Here is a 14,984-nt window from a genome sequence, read left to right as displayed (position 1 = left end):
ATCCAGCCTACATGCGCGTGAGAGGTCAGGGGCACTGGGGGACCCGCGCAGGACCCGCCACCAGAATCAGGGCCATATTCAGGCCCAAGTGCTGATGGGGAGTCAGCACCCCACGTTCTACTCTCTGCCAGGTGGCCTGGGGCCCTCCCTCCCGCTCCCTGGGGGACCTCGTCACCGGAGGCTGAGGCTGCCTGCAGGATCCCAAGCTGTGGAGGCATCCCAAGCAGCATCTCCTCGGGAAAGTCACACAGGCAGCAGCAGGCAGCCCTTCCTTCCTCTGGCCCGGCTCTCCGCCAGGTTCCTCACACTGCTGACCCCCACCCAGAGCTCTCTGCAGGGGCCCAGGAGCCTCCGGTCCCGTAGGGAAAGCCAGGTGGCCTGTGCATGCCTCTGAGCCTCCCCCAAGCCCAGGGAACACCTGACCCCACTGGGCACCGTCCCTGCATCCTGGTCATTCTGTCCCGACCCTGTTTGGGTGGAGCCCGTCCTACCCCCAGCAGGGAGGTGGAGGGCGAGGGGCTATAGGACAGACTGGCACCACACCTCCCACCTGAGGCCCCCCTCTCCTTCCCCCTTTCCTGGGCCCCAGAGCACCCTCCGCTGCAGGCCTGCCTCTCTCTGGCCTTTGCCCTCACACGACCCCTGTCGGTGACAACCCCCCCCCCCAGCCGGCTCAGACTCTGGTCTGATCTTCCCGCCCTCGCCCCAGGCCCCGAGCCAAGGCCCTCATGCATTCCAGCGGCTGCAAGAGCACAGAGACTGTGTGTGTGTGTGTGTGTCCTGGAGGCAGGGTGCTGGGTGGCTCCCTGGGTGGGGACAGCTGCGAACAGGCCCTGGGGGTGATGCGGGGTGGCTCATCTTCCCCCCAATTCCCTTCTTCTCTGCCCCCATCTGGGGTAGGGGACACGCCCTTGGGATTTTTCCAGGCCTGTTCTACTTGCCCAGGCTACTGCTGGTTCAGATCCATCTCATCCGCCGCTTAGAAGTAGTGATAACAGGCACTCAGCACTGAATGCGAACCATCTGGTCGGCAATGGCTGGACACTCACAGCCACCCGGGAGGCAGGCCCGTCAGGAGCCCCATGGAACGTGTCTGCCAACACGGGCAAAAGCCAGGGCCAGAGTCCAGGCCCTAACCATCACCCACAACTCCTCTCTGCCTCTGCCCTCCGCCCCCCAGCCGTCCCTCCACCATCAGAGGCCAGAGTCCCTGCTCACACCCGCAGGGGACATGCTCATGTCCCCACTTAAACCCACAGTGAGGGACTTCTAGAAAAACATGGCAGACCGAGCTCCACGCCCTCCCAGAACCCCACTAGGATGACAGAAGAATAAACAAGGACACAGGGAAAGGGGGAGGTGATGAGGACAGATGACAAACGTCAGCAAAATTCTGGAAGCTGGAAAGCAGATGGTCAATTGGTAGCTGAGCTAGTGGGGCAGTAAGAGTTGAAAGCCAAGTCCTACAGGGAGAAACCACCCAGAAGCAGAACCCTAGAAAGGCTCAGGCTTAGGGCCCAGGGAGCCATGGAGGCCAGGGTGCCAGGAGGACAGGAGACATCAGACCCCACCTCTGCTCCCCAACCCTGTGTGGCCAGGTGATGGCCACCTCCCTGCCTACGGAGAGCCAGGGGTCACTCTCCGAAGAGGGTGAACTGGGGGACCTGGCCTAGGGACACCTACAGAGGGGCCTACAGAGAAGGGGACAAATATAAGCCTACACAGGGAAGGGTGGGAAGCCCCCAAGCCCCTTCCCCACCTGGGTGCCAAGCTTCCCTCCCAGGGCAAGATGAGAGTATCTCCGGGGAAACAGAACACTCCAGAAAGGACCCTAGGTGCTGGTAGCTGAAGATAGATAGCGTGTCCAAAGACACAGCCCGGTCCCAGCCACTCCCCTGGCACAGACTCCAAAAAACCTGCCCAAGCCACAGGCCTCCCAACTGGTGTCCCAGCGCTGCCTCCTGCGCATGAAGGGAAGCCGAACTGGTTTAAAACCTTTAAGGAAAGGGGCCGCCTGGGGGGCTCAGTCGGTTCAGCATCTGCCTTTGGCTCAGGTCATGATCCCAGGGTCCTGGCATCGAGCCCCAAATCAGGGCTCCCCACTCAGTGGGGAGTCTGCTTCTCCCTCTCTCTCTGCCCCTCTCCCCCACTTGTGCTCTCTCTCTCACTCTGTCTCTCTCTTAAATAAAAATCTTTAAAAAATAATAATCCTCAAAAAACCTCTTGAACGGGTCCCTGGGTGGCTCAGTCGGTTAAGCACCTTGCCTCCAGCTTGGGTCATGATCCCGGGGGCCTGGGATGGAACCCCACGTTGGGCTCCCTGCTCAGCGGGGGGCCTGCTTCTCCCTCTGCCTCTGCCCCTCCACCTGCTCATGCTCTCTCTCCCGCACTCAAATAAATAAATAAAATCTTAAAATATAAATAAAAGTAAATTAAGGAAAAAAAGATATTGCAGGGAGAGAACATAAAAGTTTAACCCATATAAGGAATAACCTGAGGAAGAGAAGAGAGAAAACCACGACTGTGGAAACGTGATAATAAAAAGGAGTATTTAGTGAATAAGGAAGTTCAGGAAGTTAAAAGTATAGTAGAAAAAACTTAATAGAAGGGTGAACATAAGGATGTCATCCAGAAAATAGAGATAAAAGCCAGTAAAAAAAAAAAAACAAAACAAAACTAAGAACGTGAGAGAACAGCTGAATGTTGAGAGTTTCAGAAGGAAAAATAGAAATTATCGAATGACACAAGAACATGTTCAGGAAGAACAGGAGTTTTTGGAGAAAAAGAATCCACCAGGTCTAAAGAAGCAAGAAAAAATCTCAAAGAGACAACCTAACCACCTTATATGTGAAGGAGCCAGAAAAAGAACAAACAAAATCCCAAACTAGCAGAAGGAAGGAAAGAATAATGATCAGAACAGAAATAAATGAAATAGAAACTAAAAAAAACAGATCACTGAAACCAGGAGCTAGTTCTTTGAAAAGATCAACAAAATTGATAAATCATTAGCTGGACTCATCAAAACAATGAGAGAGAGAGAGTAGAGAAAGGACTCAAACAAAATCAGAGATGAAAGATGAGAAATAACTGATACCACAGAAATACAAAGGATTATAATTATGGAAAACTGTATATCAACACACTGAACAACACGGAAGAGATGGATAAATTCCTAGAAATATATAACTTCCCAAAAAGAAATCAGAAAGTAATAGAAAACTTAAACAGACCAATCACCAGCAATGAAACTGAATCAATAATCAAAAACTCCCAACAAACAAAAGTCCAGGATCAGATGACTTCACAGGTGAATTCTGCCAAACATTTAAAGAAGGGTTAACAACTATTCTTCTCAAACTATTCCAAAAAATAGAAAAGAAGGAAACTTCCAAATTCATTCTATGAGGCCAGCATTACCCTGATACCAAACCAGACAAAGACCCCACTAAAAAAGAGAATTATAGGCCAATATCCCTCATGAACATAGATGCAAAAATTCTCAATAAAATACCATCAATCTGGATCCAACAATACATTTAAAAAATCATTCACCATAATCAAGTGGGGTTTATTCCTGGGTTACAAGGCTCACAAAATCAATGCAATATATCATATGAATAAGAGAAAACATAAAAACCATATGATCCTTTCAAAAGACACAGAAAAACCATTTGACAAAGTACAACATCCATTCATGATAAAAACCCTCAACAAAGTGGATTCAGATTAGAGGGAAGATACCTCAACATAATACCACATATGAAAAATCCACAGCCAACATCATGCTCAATGAAAAAACACTGAGAGCTTTTCCTCTAAGATCAGGAAGACAAAAATGTCCATTCTTTTTTTTTTTTTTTTATTGTATTTATTTATTTGAGAGAGAGAGACAGAGTGAGCACAAGAGGGGTTACGGTCAGAGCAGCAGACTCCATGCCGAGCAGGGAGCCCGACGCGGGACTCAATCCCGGGACTCCGGGATCATGACCTGAGCTGAAGGCAGTCGTTTAACCAACTGAGCCACCCAGGTGCCCAAAAATGTCTGTTCTTGACACTTTTACAAAACATAGTACTGAAAGTCCTAGCCACAGCAATCAGACAAGAAAAATGAATAAATAAGAGGCATCCAAATAGGCAAGGAAGAAGTAAAACTGTCATTATTTGCAGATGATGTGATACTATATATAGAAAACCCTCAAGATTCCTCCAAAAAACTAAATCTCAGGATATAAACTCAACATACAGAAATCCATTGCATCTCTATACACTAATAGTGAAGCAGCAAAAGAGAAACTAAGAAAACAATCCCATTTACAGTCATACCAAAGATAATAAAGTACCTAGGAATAAACTTAACCAAAGAGGAAAAAGATCTGCACTCCGAAAACTATAAAATATTGATGAAGAAAATTGAAGATGACACAAAGAAATGGAAAAACACTCCATACTCATGGATTAGAAGAACAAAAATTACTGAAATGTCCATACTACCTAAAGCAATCTACAGATTTAATGCAATCCTGATCAAAACACCAACAGGATTTTTCACAGAGTTAGAAAAAACAATTTGCATGGAACCACAAAAGTCCCCCAACAGCCAAAGCAAGCTTGAAAGAGAAAAGCAAAGCTGGAGGCATCACAATTCCGGACTTCATGATATACTACAAAGCTGTAGGAATCAAAACACTATGTTTCTGGCACAAAAACCGACACATAGATCAATGGAACAGGACAAAAAGCCCAGAGACAAACCCACAATTATATGGCCAATTAATCTTTGACAAAGGAGGTAAGAATATGCAATGGAAAAAAGACAGTATCTTTAATAAATAGTGCTGGGAAAATGGGACAGCCATATGCAGAAGATTGAAACTGGACCACTTTCTTACACCATACACAAAAATAAACTGAAAATGGATTAAGGACCTAAACATGACACATGAAACCATAAAAATCCTAGAAGAGAACATAGGCAGTAATTTCTCTCACATCGGCCTCAGCAACTTTTTTCTAGATATGTCTCCTGAGGTAAGGGAAACAAAAGCAAAAATAATAAACTATTGGGACTACATCAAAATATAAAGTTTCTGCACCATGAAGGAAATAATCAACAAAATTAAAAGGCGACCTATGGAATGGGAGAAGATATTTACAAACAACACATCCAATTAAGGGTTAGTATCCAAGATACATAAAGAACTGATACAACCCAACACCCAAAACAAATAATCCAGCTAAAAATGGGCAGAAGACAGGAACAAACATTTCTCCAAAGAAGACTTCAAGATGGCCAACAGACACATGAAAAGATGCTCAACATCACTCATCATTAGAGAAATGCAATTCACAACTACAATGAGAGATCATCTCACACCTGTCATGATGGCTAAAATTAACAAGTCAGGAAACAACGGATGTTGGCAAGGATGTGGAGAAAGGGGAACCCTATTGCACTACTGATGGGAATGCAAACTGGTGCAGCCACTCTGGAAAACAGTATGGAGGTTCCTTAAAAAGTTAAATACAGAGCTACCCTATGATCCAGCAAATGCACTACTAGGTATTTAGCCAAAGCATACAAAAATACTAATATGAAGGGGTACATGCACCCCTATGTTTATTGCATTATCTACAATGGCCAAGATATGGAAGCAGCCCAAGTGCCCATCGATAGATGAATGGATAAAGATGTGGTGTATATACAATCAAATATTACTCAGACATCAAAAAGAATGAAATCTTGCCATTTGCAATGACATGGATGGGATTAGAGGGTATTATGCTCAGCGAAATAAGTCAGTCAGAGAAAGACAAATACCGTATGACTTCACTCATATGTGGAATTTAAGAAACAAAACAGATGAACAAAGGGGGGGAGAAAGAGAGGGAGGCAAACCAGACACGGGTGACCCTACTGGTTCCCAGAATGGAGGTGGGGGGGGGATGGGGGAGACAGGTGATGACCACCAGGTGGTGTATGGAAGTGTCGAATCACTGAACTGTACACCTGAAATTAATATTACACTGCACGTCAACTATACTGGAATTAAAGTAAAACAAAAAAAGAAAAGCGTCCACCAACTACCCTCCAAAATAAAAACAGATCAAGGCACATGATTGCAAAATTTCCAATCACCAAAAGAGAGAGAAAAAGAGAAAGAAAAGCTTCCAGATGTTTTAGGAGGCCAGAGACAGAGGCCTGGGAATGAGACTGGAATGGGACTTCTCGGCGGCAATGTTAGGAGCTAGAGGACAATGGGAAAAAGCCTTTGAAACGCTGAGGGAGAATGACTTCCGGCTCGAAGTTGATTATTAAATCCAACTACCAATCAGGTGTGAGGGTAGAATAAAGACGCTTTCGAACAAGCAAACCCCTCCCCTCCACGCACCTTCTCTCAGAAAGCTACTTGAGAATGTGCTCCACCAAAACAAAGAGGCACCACCTCTAAAATCGGTAGCAGGATGACCCCACAGGCCAGTGTTAGGACAGGCCTAGAAAGCCCCCAGTCTACACTGGGACAGGAGACAGGAGGGGATGTGCGGCGGCCCCCAGACCCTTCTCCCTTCAGACTTTGCTTACTGGCTAGCAAGCCGAAGGTGGGGAGTGTGGGCAGAATGCACACATGTTAAGAAGGGAAATAAATCCCAGCAAGTTACCCTTGTGCAGGTTTCCACTGTTCTGGTAAACAGCTATGAAATACGCATTGTGGCATTTCAGTGACTCACATAGGAGTTCAGTGCTCTTACAGCTGCATTTATAGGGACGCTGAACAAGATAAAGGCCAACGGTAAAACGTGTGCTAATAATTTAAATTTTTCTTTGCGTAGAACATTAGATAGCAAATAAAAGACACTGTAACAAATTAAGAGGATGTGAAAGAAAGGAAAAACTTAAGTTTTGGTACCTTCAATGGCATGTTTTCCCTGGACTCTGCTGGCCATGTGGCCAGTCCTGTGCCCTGTCTGGTTTCCTTCCCATCCCAAACCCAAGGTTTGCATCCCCATCCTGGACCCATAATCCCTGAGGCCTCACTCAGTGCCCGCCTTCCCGACAGCCCTCAGCTCCCTTGTGTCTCAGCCCCCAGCTCCCTTGTGTCTCAGCCCCCGCTACTCTATGGGAACACCACTCCTCTCCCTTCTGCGTGTCAGCACTTACTGGCTCTCAGAGACACAGCTCAGATGGCCTCTCCTCCAGCCCAGGGGGACCTGCTCCCAGCTCCATCTGCTACCTTCCGTGCTTCCCTCTACCTGCTGGCCCCCAGCTTCACCTGCTGGTCCCCAGATCCACCTGCTGGCCCCCAAATCCACCTGCTGGCCCCAAGCTCCACCTGCTGCCCTCCGTGCTTCCCTCCATCTGGCACCTGAATGCCACTCCAGCAGCCCCCCTCCCACCCAGGGTAGGGCTTACTCCAGGAACCTGGTGATGTACTCGCGGCTGCAGCGGGACCAGGTGAGGGGGGCGGTGTCGTACAGGAGCTGTGGAGACATGATGAAAGGCCGTTTCCCAATGGGCTCGCAGTCATTGCCGCTTCCGTCATGCTGAATGCCAAAGCTGTGTGAGAACACAGGCCGCAGGGGCGGGTGAGCCGCGGGATGCCGCCAGCGCACCCCTTCCCGCCGGCCTGCACAGCACGAGTCCACCAAACCACTGTGTGGCCTCAGGCAGGTCAACCCCTCCAGGAGCCTCCACCTCCCTAACATGTGGGTGCGACTGCTGTGCTCCCTGAGTCCTCCTCCCAGGGCACCTGCCTGAGCCTCGTGGGCACCTGCAGGGGCCGGCCAGGGGGCACGGCGGGGCCAGCAGCCCCTGCTCCCTCCCTGGCACCCAGCACGGTCTGACATGGGTCCTGGGCCCAAGGCTGTGCACCGGAGTGAAGGGCGTCTGAGCCGCCCTATCACAGAAAAGTTCTCGAGATGCCATCCTCGGGAAGGAGACGAGAAAAATTCTGTTTGCTTGGCACTTACAATGTGCCAAGTGCCGTGCTATGGCCTTCCAGAAACCCTATCTTGCTCAGTCCTCAGAACTGCCCAGGGGGGCTCAGAGAGGCTCAGGAACTGGCCGAGGGGACACAGCCAGGGAACGGCAGATTCGGGGCAGCTTGCTCGCTCTACCACCATGGGCAGCTTCGAGACCCTGCCTGCGTGGCTGTCACTCAAGGAGCCCAGAGCACGTAAACCATGACCCCCCAAACCTCGGAGTGGCAGACCCAGCTGTGGGCCACCCTCATCAGAGCCTGGAGGGCTGAGGTGCTGCCCCATCGGCCAGCCGAACAGCCTGGAGCCTCATGCAGGCGGGCCAGCTGGAGCGAGCCGTGAGCATCACTGAATCCAACCCCCTCGACCAACAGGGAGCACACAGAGGTCCAGAGAGGGCAGGGCACTTGCCTGGGGTCACAGAGCAATCGGGAATACGGGTGTGGCGGGACCAAGAGTCAAAATGCAAGCACGGAGAGCGCTGTGGAGGGACCGCTCAAGACCCGTGCTGACCTTCTGGCCACGTCAACCCCATTTCACACAAGACTCTCCCCGGCCAGCCCCAGGGGTACCCAGGTGGGCCTCTCCCCACTGGACAGGAGAGCAGCCTGGCTGTGGGGACAGTGCAGGGACAGCGTGTGGCCAGGCCAGGGCAAACTCCCTTCGCTGGGACCCGGTGCCCCCAGCGGAGAGGGGAAGCTGGGCTGTTGGAGCGGCAGCAGCAGGAGTACCTGTGTCCAAGCTCATGGGCCACGGTGAAGGCCAGGGGCAGGCCCGTGTCCTCGTTGATGTTACAGCTGCGGTGTGGCTGGCACATGCCCGCCACGTGGGACAGGCCCAGCGTCTCGCAGGGCCGGTTCATGGCCGCACACAGGTCCTTCCTGCACGTGCAGAAAGAGGCGGGCCTCAGGCTGAACTGGCCCGGTGCCAGGCCCAGCTGAGCCCAGAGCGAGCGAGGAGGGAGGCCGTCCCCTCCCACCCAGACAGCCCACTGGCACCGTGGCCACGGGGGGCGGGGCAGGGCCCTCACGCACACGGGAAACCCGTTCAGGTGGAGGGGGGAGCCCCGAGCAGCATTTCGGTTCCTGTCCCAGGGAGGGTGCCGAGAGGCGCTGCCGGGGCCCGGCAGAGGGAGAAGGGCCACTGACCGCCTCCCATAGACCTGCGCTTGTCCGAGGTCGGGGAGGGGGCCGGCGGCCGAGCGGCGGCCTCGGGCTGTCCAACGTGGGCACGGGGGCTCCTTCTAACCACCTGCCCCGTGTCCAGACCGCGGGGTGGACATGGGAACTCACACGTGTGATAAAAGTGCGTAAAGCACACGCACACACAAATACCAGCTGGGGTAAAGCGGGGCAAGTGTGAGCGGGTCTGGACTGGACCAGGGTCCGTGTCCAGGTCGTGGGCTCGCGCTCTATGAGGCACCAGGGAAAGCGGGTGCGGGCGTGAGCACCGGGGGGAAGCGGGAGCGGGCGTGAGCACCGGGGGGGGGGAAACGGGCGCGGGCACCGGGGGAAAGGACACAAGTGTATGGTGTCCCTGCTGTCTCTGACCGTTCTAGAACCCTTGATCATTTCAGTATAGAAAGCTCTCCCCAAGCGCTGACGGAATCCCGTCCCCAGCCCCCACCCTGAGGCCCCGGAGCAGCCCCCCGAGCCTCAGCCTTGCACCCCCCACCGCCAGCGGCACCTGGTGAGCAGGATGGCGGTGTCGTGGTGCAGCGGGTGGGCGTCCCCCTTCATGTTGATGCTCTTCTGCCACTTGCAGAAGCTCCTCAGAGTGTTGTCTGCATGGTGTGTGATCTTCAGGTCTTCCTGGGGCAGACAGAGTAGCCGCTGGCGCCTCCCCCGAGCCCCGAAGGGTCAGGCCCCATCCTCCCCCATACGGACACAGGACACAGAGGCCCGGGAGGGCAGCGGGAGAACAGCCAGCCTGTGGGCCCTGGTCCAGCTCCAGTCTGACCACCTCTCCCGCAGGTACATCCCGGGGGGAGCGGAGAGAGGGCCGGCCAGGGGCGAAGGGGGCACTGCCCGGGGAAGCAGGCTCGCGGTGCCCTTCCACACGGGGCAGCTCAGGGCAGGGGCCAGCGTGAGGCCACGTGACCTCTCACCTCCTCATCCTCCAGCAGGACCAGGCGCACGATGGTGATGTGGATGGGGTTCCCGATGCTGGGGTGGTGAAACAGGCCGGCCACCTGTCCGAGAGATGGGGTTGGGCTGTCACCCTGGAGGGAGGGTGGAGACAGCCACCTCTGACCCGCCCAGAGGCGTGCACACCCACATTCACATGCAGGCTGCACACTCAGTGCATCCACGCGTCCCCAGCCGGCAACAACGTAGTCTGCACATAACACCTTCCCAGGCCCAGGCTGCTCCTGAGCACCAGCTTGGGATCGGCTTCCCTGGCTCACAGCTCAAATACTGGCTTCTCGGCCCGTCCCAGCGCCCTAGTTTGCCCACTGTCTTGAGCTGAGACAGCCCTGCAGCCTCCTCCTGCCCCAGGGACGCCAAGACCAGCACCCCAGGAGAGAGCCCTCCCACGAGGCAGGAGACCTGGGCAGGGCCTACAGAGGGGGTGGGGGCAGGGGTCTCCCCACTGCCCTGCTAGCCCATGGGGCAGGTGTGCACGTGTCTCTGAGGCCCCATGGCTACACAGGAGCCCCCCACTCAGTCCTGGGACAGAAGGCCACCCCAAAGACTGCAGGTGCACCGAGGTGCAGGGAAAGGGGAGGGGAAAGCTAGCTTCTCCCTGAGAGCTCCCTCAGAACAAGAAAGAGGCCAGCCCACGACCGGGGCAGGCGTCAGGTTCCCGGCAGGCGGAGATAGCAGAAGCCTGTCCTGCCTAGTTATGAGCTGGCTTCCAGTGATTCCACCAAGAAAAATATTCAACTGGAATGGACAAAACACAGACTTCAAAAGGGCACTGTAGGCCCTGATAACAGGGACGAATTGCACTTTGAGACCCAAGGTCAGGAACGGGGGAGACAGCAGTGCTCCCGTGGGCCCCGATCACCTCCGCGCACGGGCCGGAGCCCTGGGGGCCCCTGTGCGCCGCCTCCTCCCCCACGGCAACCCATTCTGTCCCCTCCCGCTTCCCCGCATCCGCCTCCAAGGCCACCGCCCAGGCCGAGGGACGAGCACCTCCTGTGTGGCCGGCAGTGGAGGTCACTCTGCGGTGTCCCCACGTACCCTGCCCACCTACAGCCTCGCGGCCACCTGCCGCCCAATCACACTGTGCCCATGCTTAAAGCAGTAAGCGGGTCTTCCCATCCACAGGGAGGGGACCAAGTCCCAGTCCTGACCCACATGCTGACCGCCTCTCTTGTCCCCACTCCCTGGTTCCGACCACTCTGGCTGGCTCTCAGAATCCCCTGAGTGTCCCTACCGCAGGGCCTTTGCAGATGCTGTGCCCTCAGCCTGGAATACCCTTCCTCTCATCTTTGCCCAGTTACATCCTCCCCTCTCTGGAGCGCTCAACCCTCCAGCACGTCTTCCGGGGAGCCTTCCTTCCAGACGACGATCCCAAAGCACCATGAACTTGTCCTTCCCAGCAGCCCCTCTGCTGATCTGCGTATTCTTCAGGATGATGGTTTGACTACCGTCACTCTCCTCGACCAGACCCAAGCTCCACGCAGGCCGTGTCCGTGTGGGCTCCCTCCAACAGCCCAGCAACCCATCCATACCTGACACACGACGGGCACTCAAGAAATACCTGCTGAATGAATGAATCTTGGGCACTCGCTAAGTATTTTCAATACATTATCTCATTTTTAAAGTAGCGGAAAATGAGAAAGTCAGATTAAAAGAACAAGTCTTTCCTAGATGACAGACAGGTGGATTTGGCAGTAGGTCCCAGCAAAGTGGCTCTGGAGGGTGAGAAGCCCCCGAGTTTCTGCTAAGACCTGTCCCGACAACTGGCCCCCCATATCCAGAGTTAGGGCTGGGGGCAGCTCCATGCATGCCCCTTAGCATGTGGAACACCTCTGCCCCCAAGAAGCATGAAGGCAAAGCAGACACTGGAGGTTTTGGAGGGAGGCAGCGTCGTAACTGGCTGACCCACTCAACAGTGTCTGCCAATGGCCTGAGGTCAGCGTGGGTGTTTCAACTGGACAAACGATCCCCAGGGAGCCCAGCCCTCCTCTGCTGCAGGCCTGGACAGCACGCCCCGGTGCACAATACTGTGGAAGGTCTGGGGGTTGCAGGTGACCACAAGCTTCCCGTGAGCCGACAGGACGACACACCTGCTCATAAAGGGCTGGTGACCTCAGACAGCGTGAACAGAATCAGGGGTGCAAAACGGGGCAGGCGGGGAACTTGTCTTGTGACACCCAGTGCAGACCCAGCTGAGCTCCCAGACTCAGATCTGGGTCTGTCACAAAGAGGACACCAACAAACCGGGGCCTGCCGGAGGCCCTCAGAGTGAGGCTGCCCTGCGGGTGGCTGTGGGGCTGGAGGGCAGCAAAGGACACATACCAAGCTCCTGTATGGAGCATCCTACCTGCAGTATCCCATTTGATCGTCTTACCTCTAAGGTAGGTGTAACTATCCCCATTTACGGTTGGAGCAACTGAGGCTCCAAGAGCTAGGGTCAGAACCCGGTTTGACCCAAAGCCCCTGCTCTTACTCCTTAATTTTGGAAAATGCCATCTGTGTAGTTTTAGGGATTCGCAGTGCATTTTAGCTCTGAAGGCTCTGAGAAGTCCTGCAGTAAACAAGTCTGTGTTCCATTTTGTTAACCCCTGTTGCCAAACTTCTTCAACAGGGGCATCTTTTTTTCACAGAATACTTATTAGCATCCCTTGGAATAAGTCCTCCCTGGAATATTCTTTGAGAAATGTTACAATGAGGCAGTTTCCCATGCATGGGATCCTGTCTTACATCACCGTTCAATGAACAAGCATCTGCTGCAGAGGGACAAAGGGGGTGAGCTCTCCCCATCTCCACCACTCTGTTCCCCCACCCTTCTAAACAACTCTGGCCACCACAGCCTCCTGGCTGCCCATCTCTGGGCACAGAGGACAGAGTGGGGCTTTGGAGGCAGCAGATCTGAACTCCAGCTCGGCCACTAACCAGCTGTGTGACTATGAACAAGTCCCTAGGCCTCTCTGAACCTTTGTTCCCTCCCCTATAAAATGGGGGTGAGGCTGAGACAAGGCAGTCACTGTGGGACCCTGGACAAGCAGGTGCTCACGAGGCTGCAGCCCTTCTCAGAGGCTGTCCGCATGCCCCCCCATGTCCCTGCCACCCCCTGCCGCCTCCCCAGGTGTCTGGCACTGTGAGGCTCCTAGGGGCCCCATTCTGTCCTGACCAGTGCTGGACTTAACAGCTCAGAAAAGCCTGATATGGTCCAGACAGGTGAGGAGAGCCCAGACCCCTCCTCCAGGATGGGGCTCACAGAGTGAAGGCATGGGTCCTGTGCGCCTTGACAGGGAGGCAGGAAGGGTCCAGGCCCCAGGTCAAATGGCTGACCCGTCCCCTGGGAGACGCCCTGGGGGAGCCCGGAGGGCTCAGCACCTGGCCTACAGGGAACACCTAGGAAAGGTGAGGGGAAATGAATGGCCAGGGGCTCCGGCCAAGCTCCTGGGCCTCTGTCAGGCTGAGCCCTGAGACGGGAGGATGACCCTGTGGCCTCAGAACCTGGACTTGCTTGTCCTGCCCCCCCCCCGGGGGCCAGGCCCTGCTGTCCAACAGTCTCCCCAAACCCTGGCCTGTAGGGGGTCCCCTTGCTGGGCAGGCGGGGCCACACGGAGGCTTGGCGGGGCTCTGAGGTCTCCCGGGCCAGGCAGGGGTGATGGCTCCTACCCGTAAGGAATAGGGAGCCTAGGGATGGCCACATCAGGCAGCAACCGGCCCAGAGCTGAGCTTGCTGGTGAGGCTGGGGCAGTGGGGGCGTGGGGGCCACGGACGGAGGCCCCTCCTGTGCCGGAGCCCCTGCCTCTCTGCTAGAAGTGGGCGGCCAGACTGGATGTCTCAGGGGTGCGGGAGGCGGGCGCGGGGAAGCAGCCGACTCTGGCCCCAGCACGCGGAGCACACAGCCTCCCTCACCCAGGACAGCAGGGCCATGCGGGGCCACGCGGGGCCATGCGGGGCCACGCGGGGCCACGCGCTGGGCCGCCCGCTATGGCCGGGCCCAGATCTTTCCTGTCACGGGGTGGCCGCAGGGAGGGAGCGGCGAGCACGGCAGGCAGTCCCGGAATCACCAGCCCCAGCCGGCCACAGGGCACCAGGGAGACAGGACGCCTGGGCTCCCACCGGCTCTGCCCTGGACCCGAGTGAGGGACCGGAGCGAGGCACTCACCCCCTCACGCCCACTTCTCTCAACCGGCACGTGGGGCCCAGGTCAGTGGGACCGGCCCCACTACCATCATCATGCCCGGTTCACGGAGGAGCAAACTGAGGCCCCGTCGGGTCACGTGTCGCCTGAGGTCCGCAGCTGGGGGACTGCAAAACCGGACAGACCCTTCAAACTCCCCCGAACGCTGGTGTCGCAGGCAGGGGCCGCTCTGACCCGTGTCCCCGGGGCCCACAAGTCCCGGCACAAAGGAGGAAGGTTTGCTTGGACCGCGTGAGTGCACAACCCGACCACGGCTCCCCCAGGCGGGCGTGGGGCCGTGGCCGCACCCCCACCTGCCCGCCCACCGCCGCGCCCCCTGCTCTGCCCGGCAGCTCCCCGCGAGGGCCGGCAGAGCCCACGGAGGCCCTGCCCCTGCCCGGCTCTCTCCTGGTGGCTCCCCGTGCCCCGCCCGCCCCGCCCGCCCCGCCCGCCCCGCCCGGACTCCGGAGCCTGGACGTCGTTCCTCCCGCCCAGGCCTGGGGTCCAGCCCGCTCACCGTCCGCGCCGGCCCGGCCCACCTCCCCCACCGCCGCCCCGCGCGGCCTCACCATGTTCATGATGGTCAGCACGTAGCTCTCGACCTGCGGCTGCCCGTGGTGCTCCACCATTTTGGCGTCGGCGACCACCAGGGTCTCCACCCACTTCTCTCGGCTGACCGAGCGCTGCTGGAGTCGCCGCGG

General features: G+C 55.7%; 1 protein-coding gene across 1 annotated transcript in view; it reads right to left on the bottom strand.

The window, feature by feature from the left end:
- Window positions 1-14,984, bottom strand: part of ADAMTS7 (ADAM metallopeptidase with thrombospondin type 1 motif 7) — a 39,458-nt gene that overhangs the window by 14,023 nt on the left and 10,451 nt on the right. Inside the window, exons 5-9 of the mRNA XM_081831898.1 lie at window positions 14,853-14,981; window positions 10,082-10,165; window positions 9,661-9,785; window positions 8,706-8,855; window positions 7,409-7,552 (exon numbers count right to left, since the gene is read on the bottom strand). Of these exons, the coding sequence (XP_081688024.1) occupies window positions 7,409-7,552; window positions 8,706-8,855; window positions 9,661-9,785; window positions 10,082-10,165; window positions 14,853-14,981 (632 nt within the window). The remainder of the gene's footprint in view (window positions 1-7,408; window positions 7,553-8,705; window positions 8,856-9,660; window positions 9,786-10,081; window positions 10,166-14,852; window positions 14,982-14,984) is intronic.

Source organism: Leptonychotes weddellii, chromosome 9 (genome assembly GCF_054177405.1).
Source record: "Leptonychotes weddellii isolate Sample4059 chromosome 9, ASM5417740v2, whole genome shotgun sequence".
NCBI lineage: Eukaryota > Metazoa > Chordata > Mammalia > Carnivora > Phocidae > Leptonychotes > Leptonychotes weddellii.
Note: the sequence above shows the minus strand (reverse complement) of the source record. Positions and strands in the feature narration are given on the sequence as shown.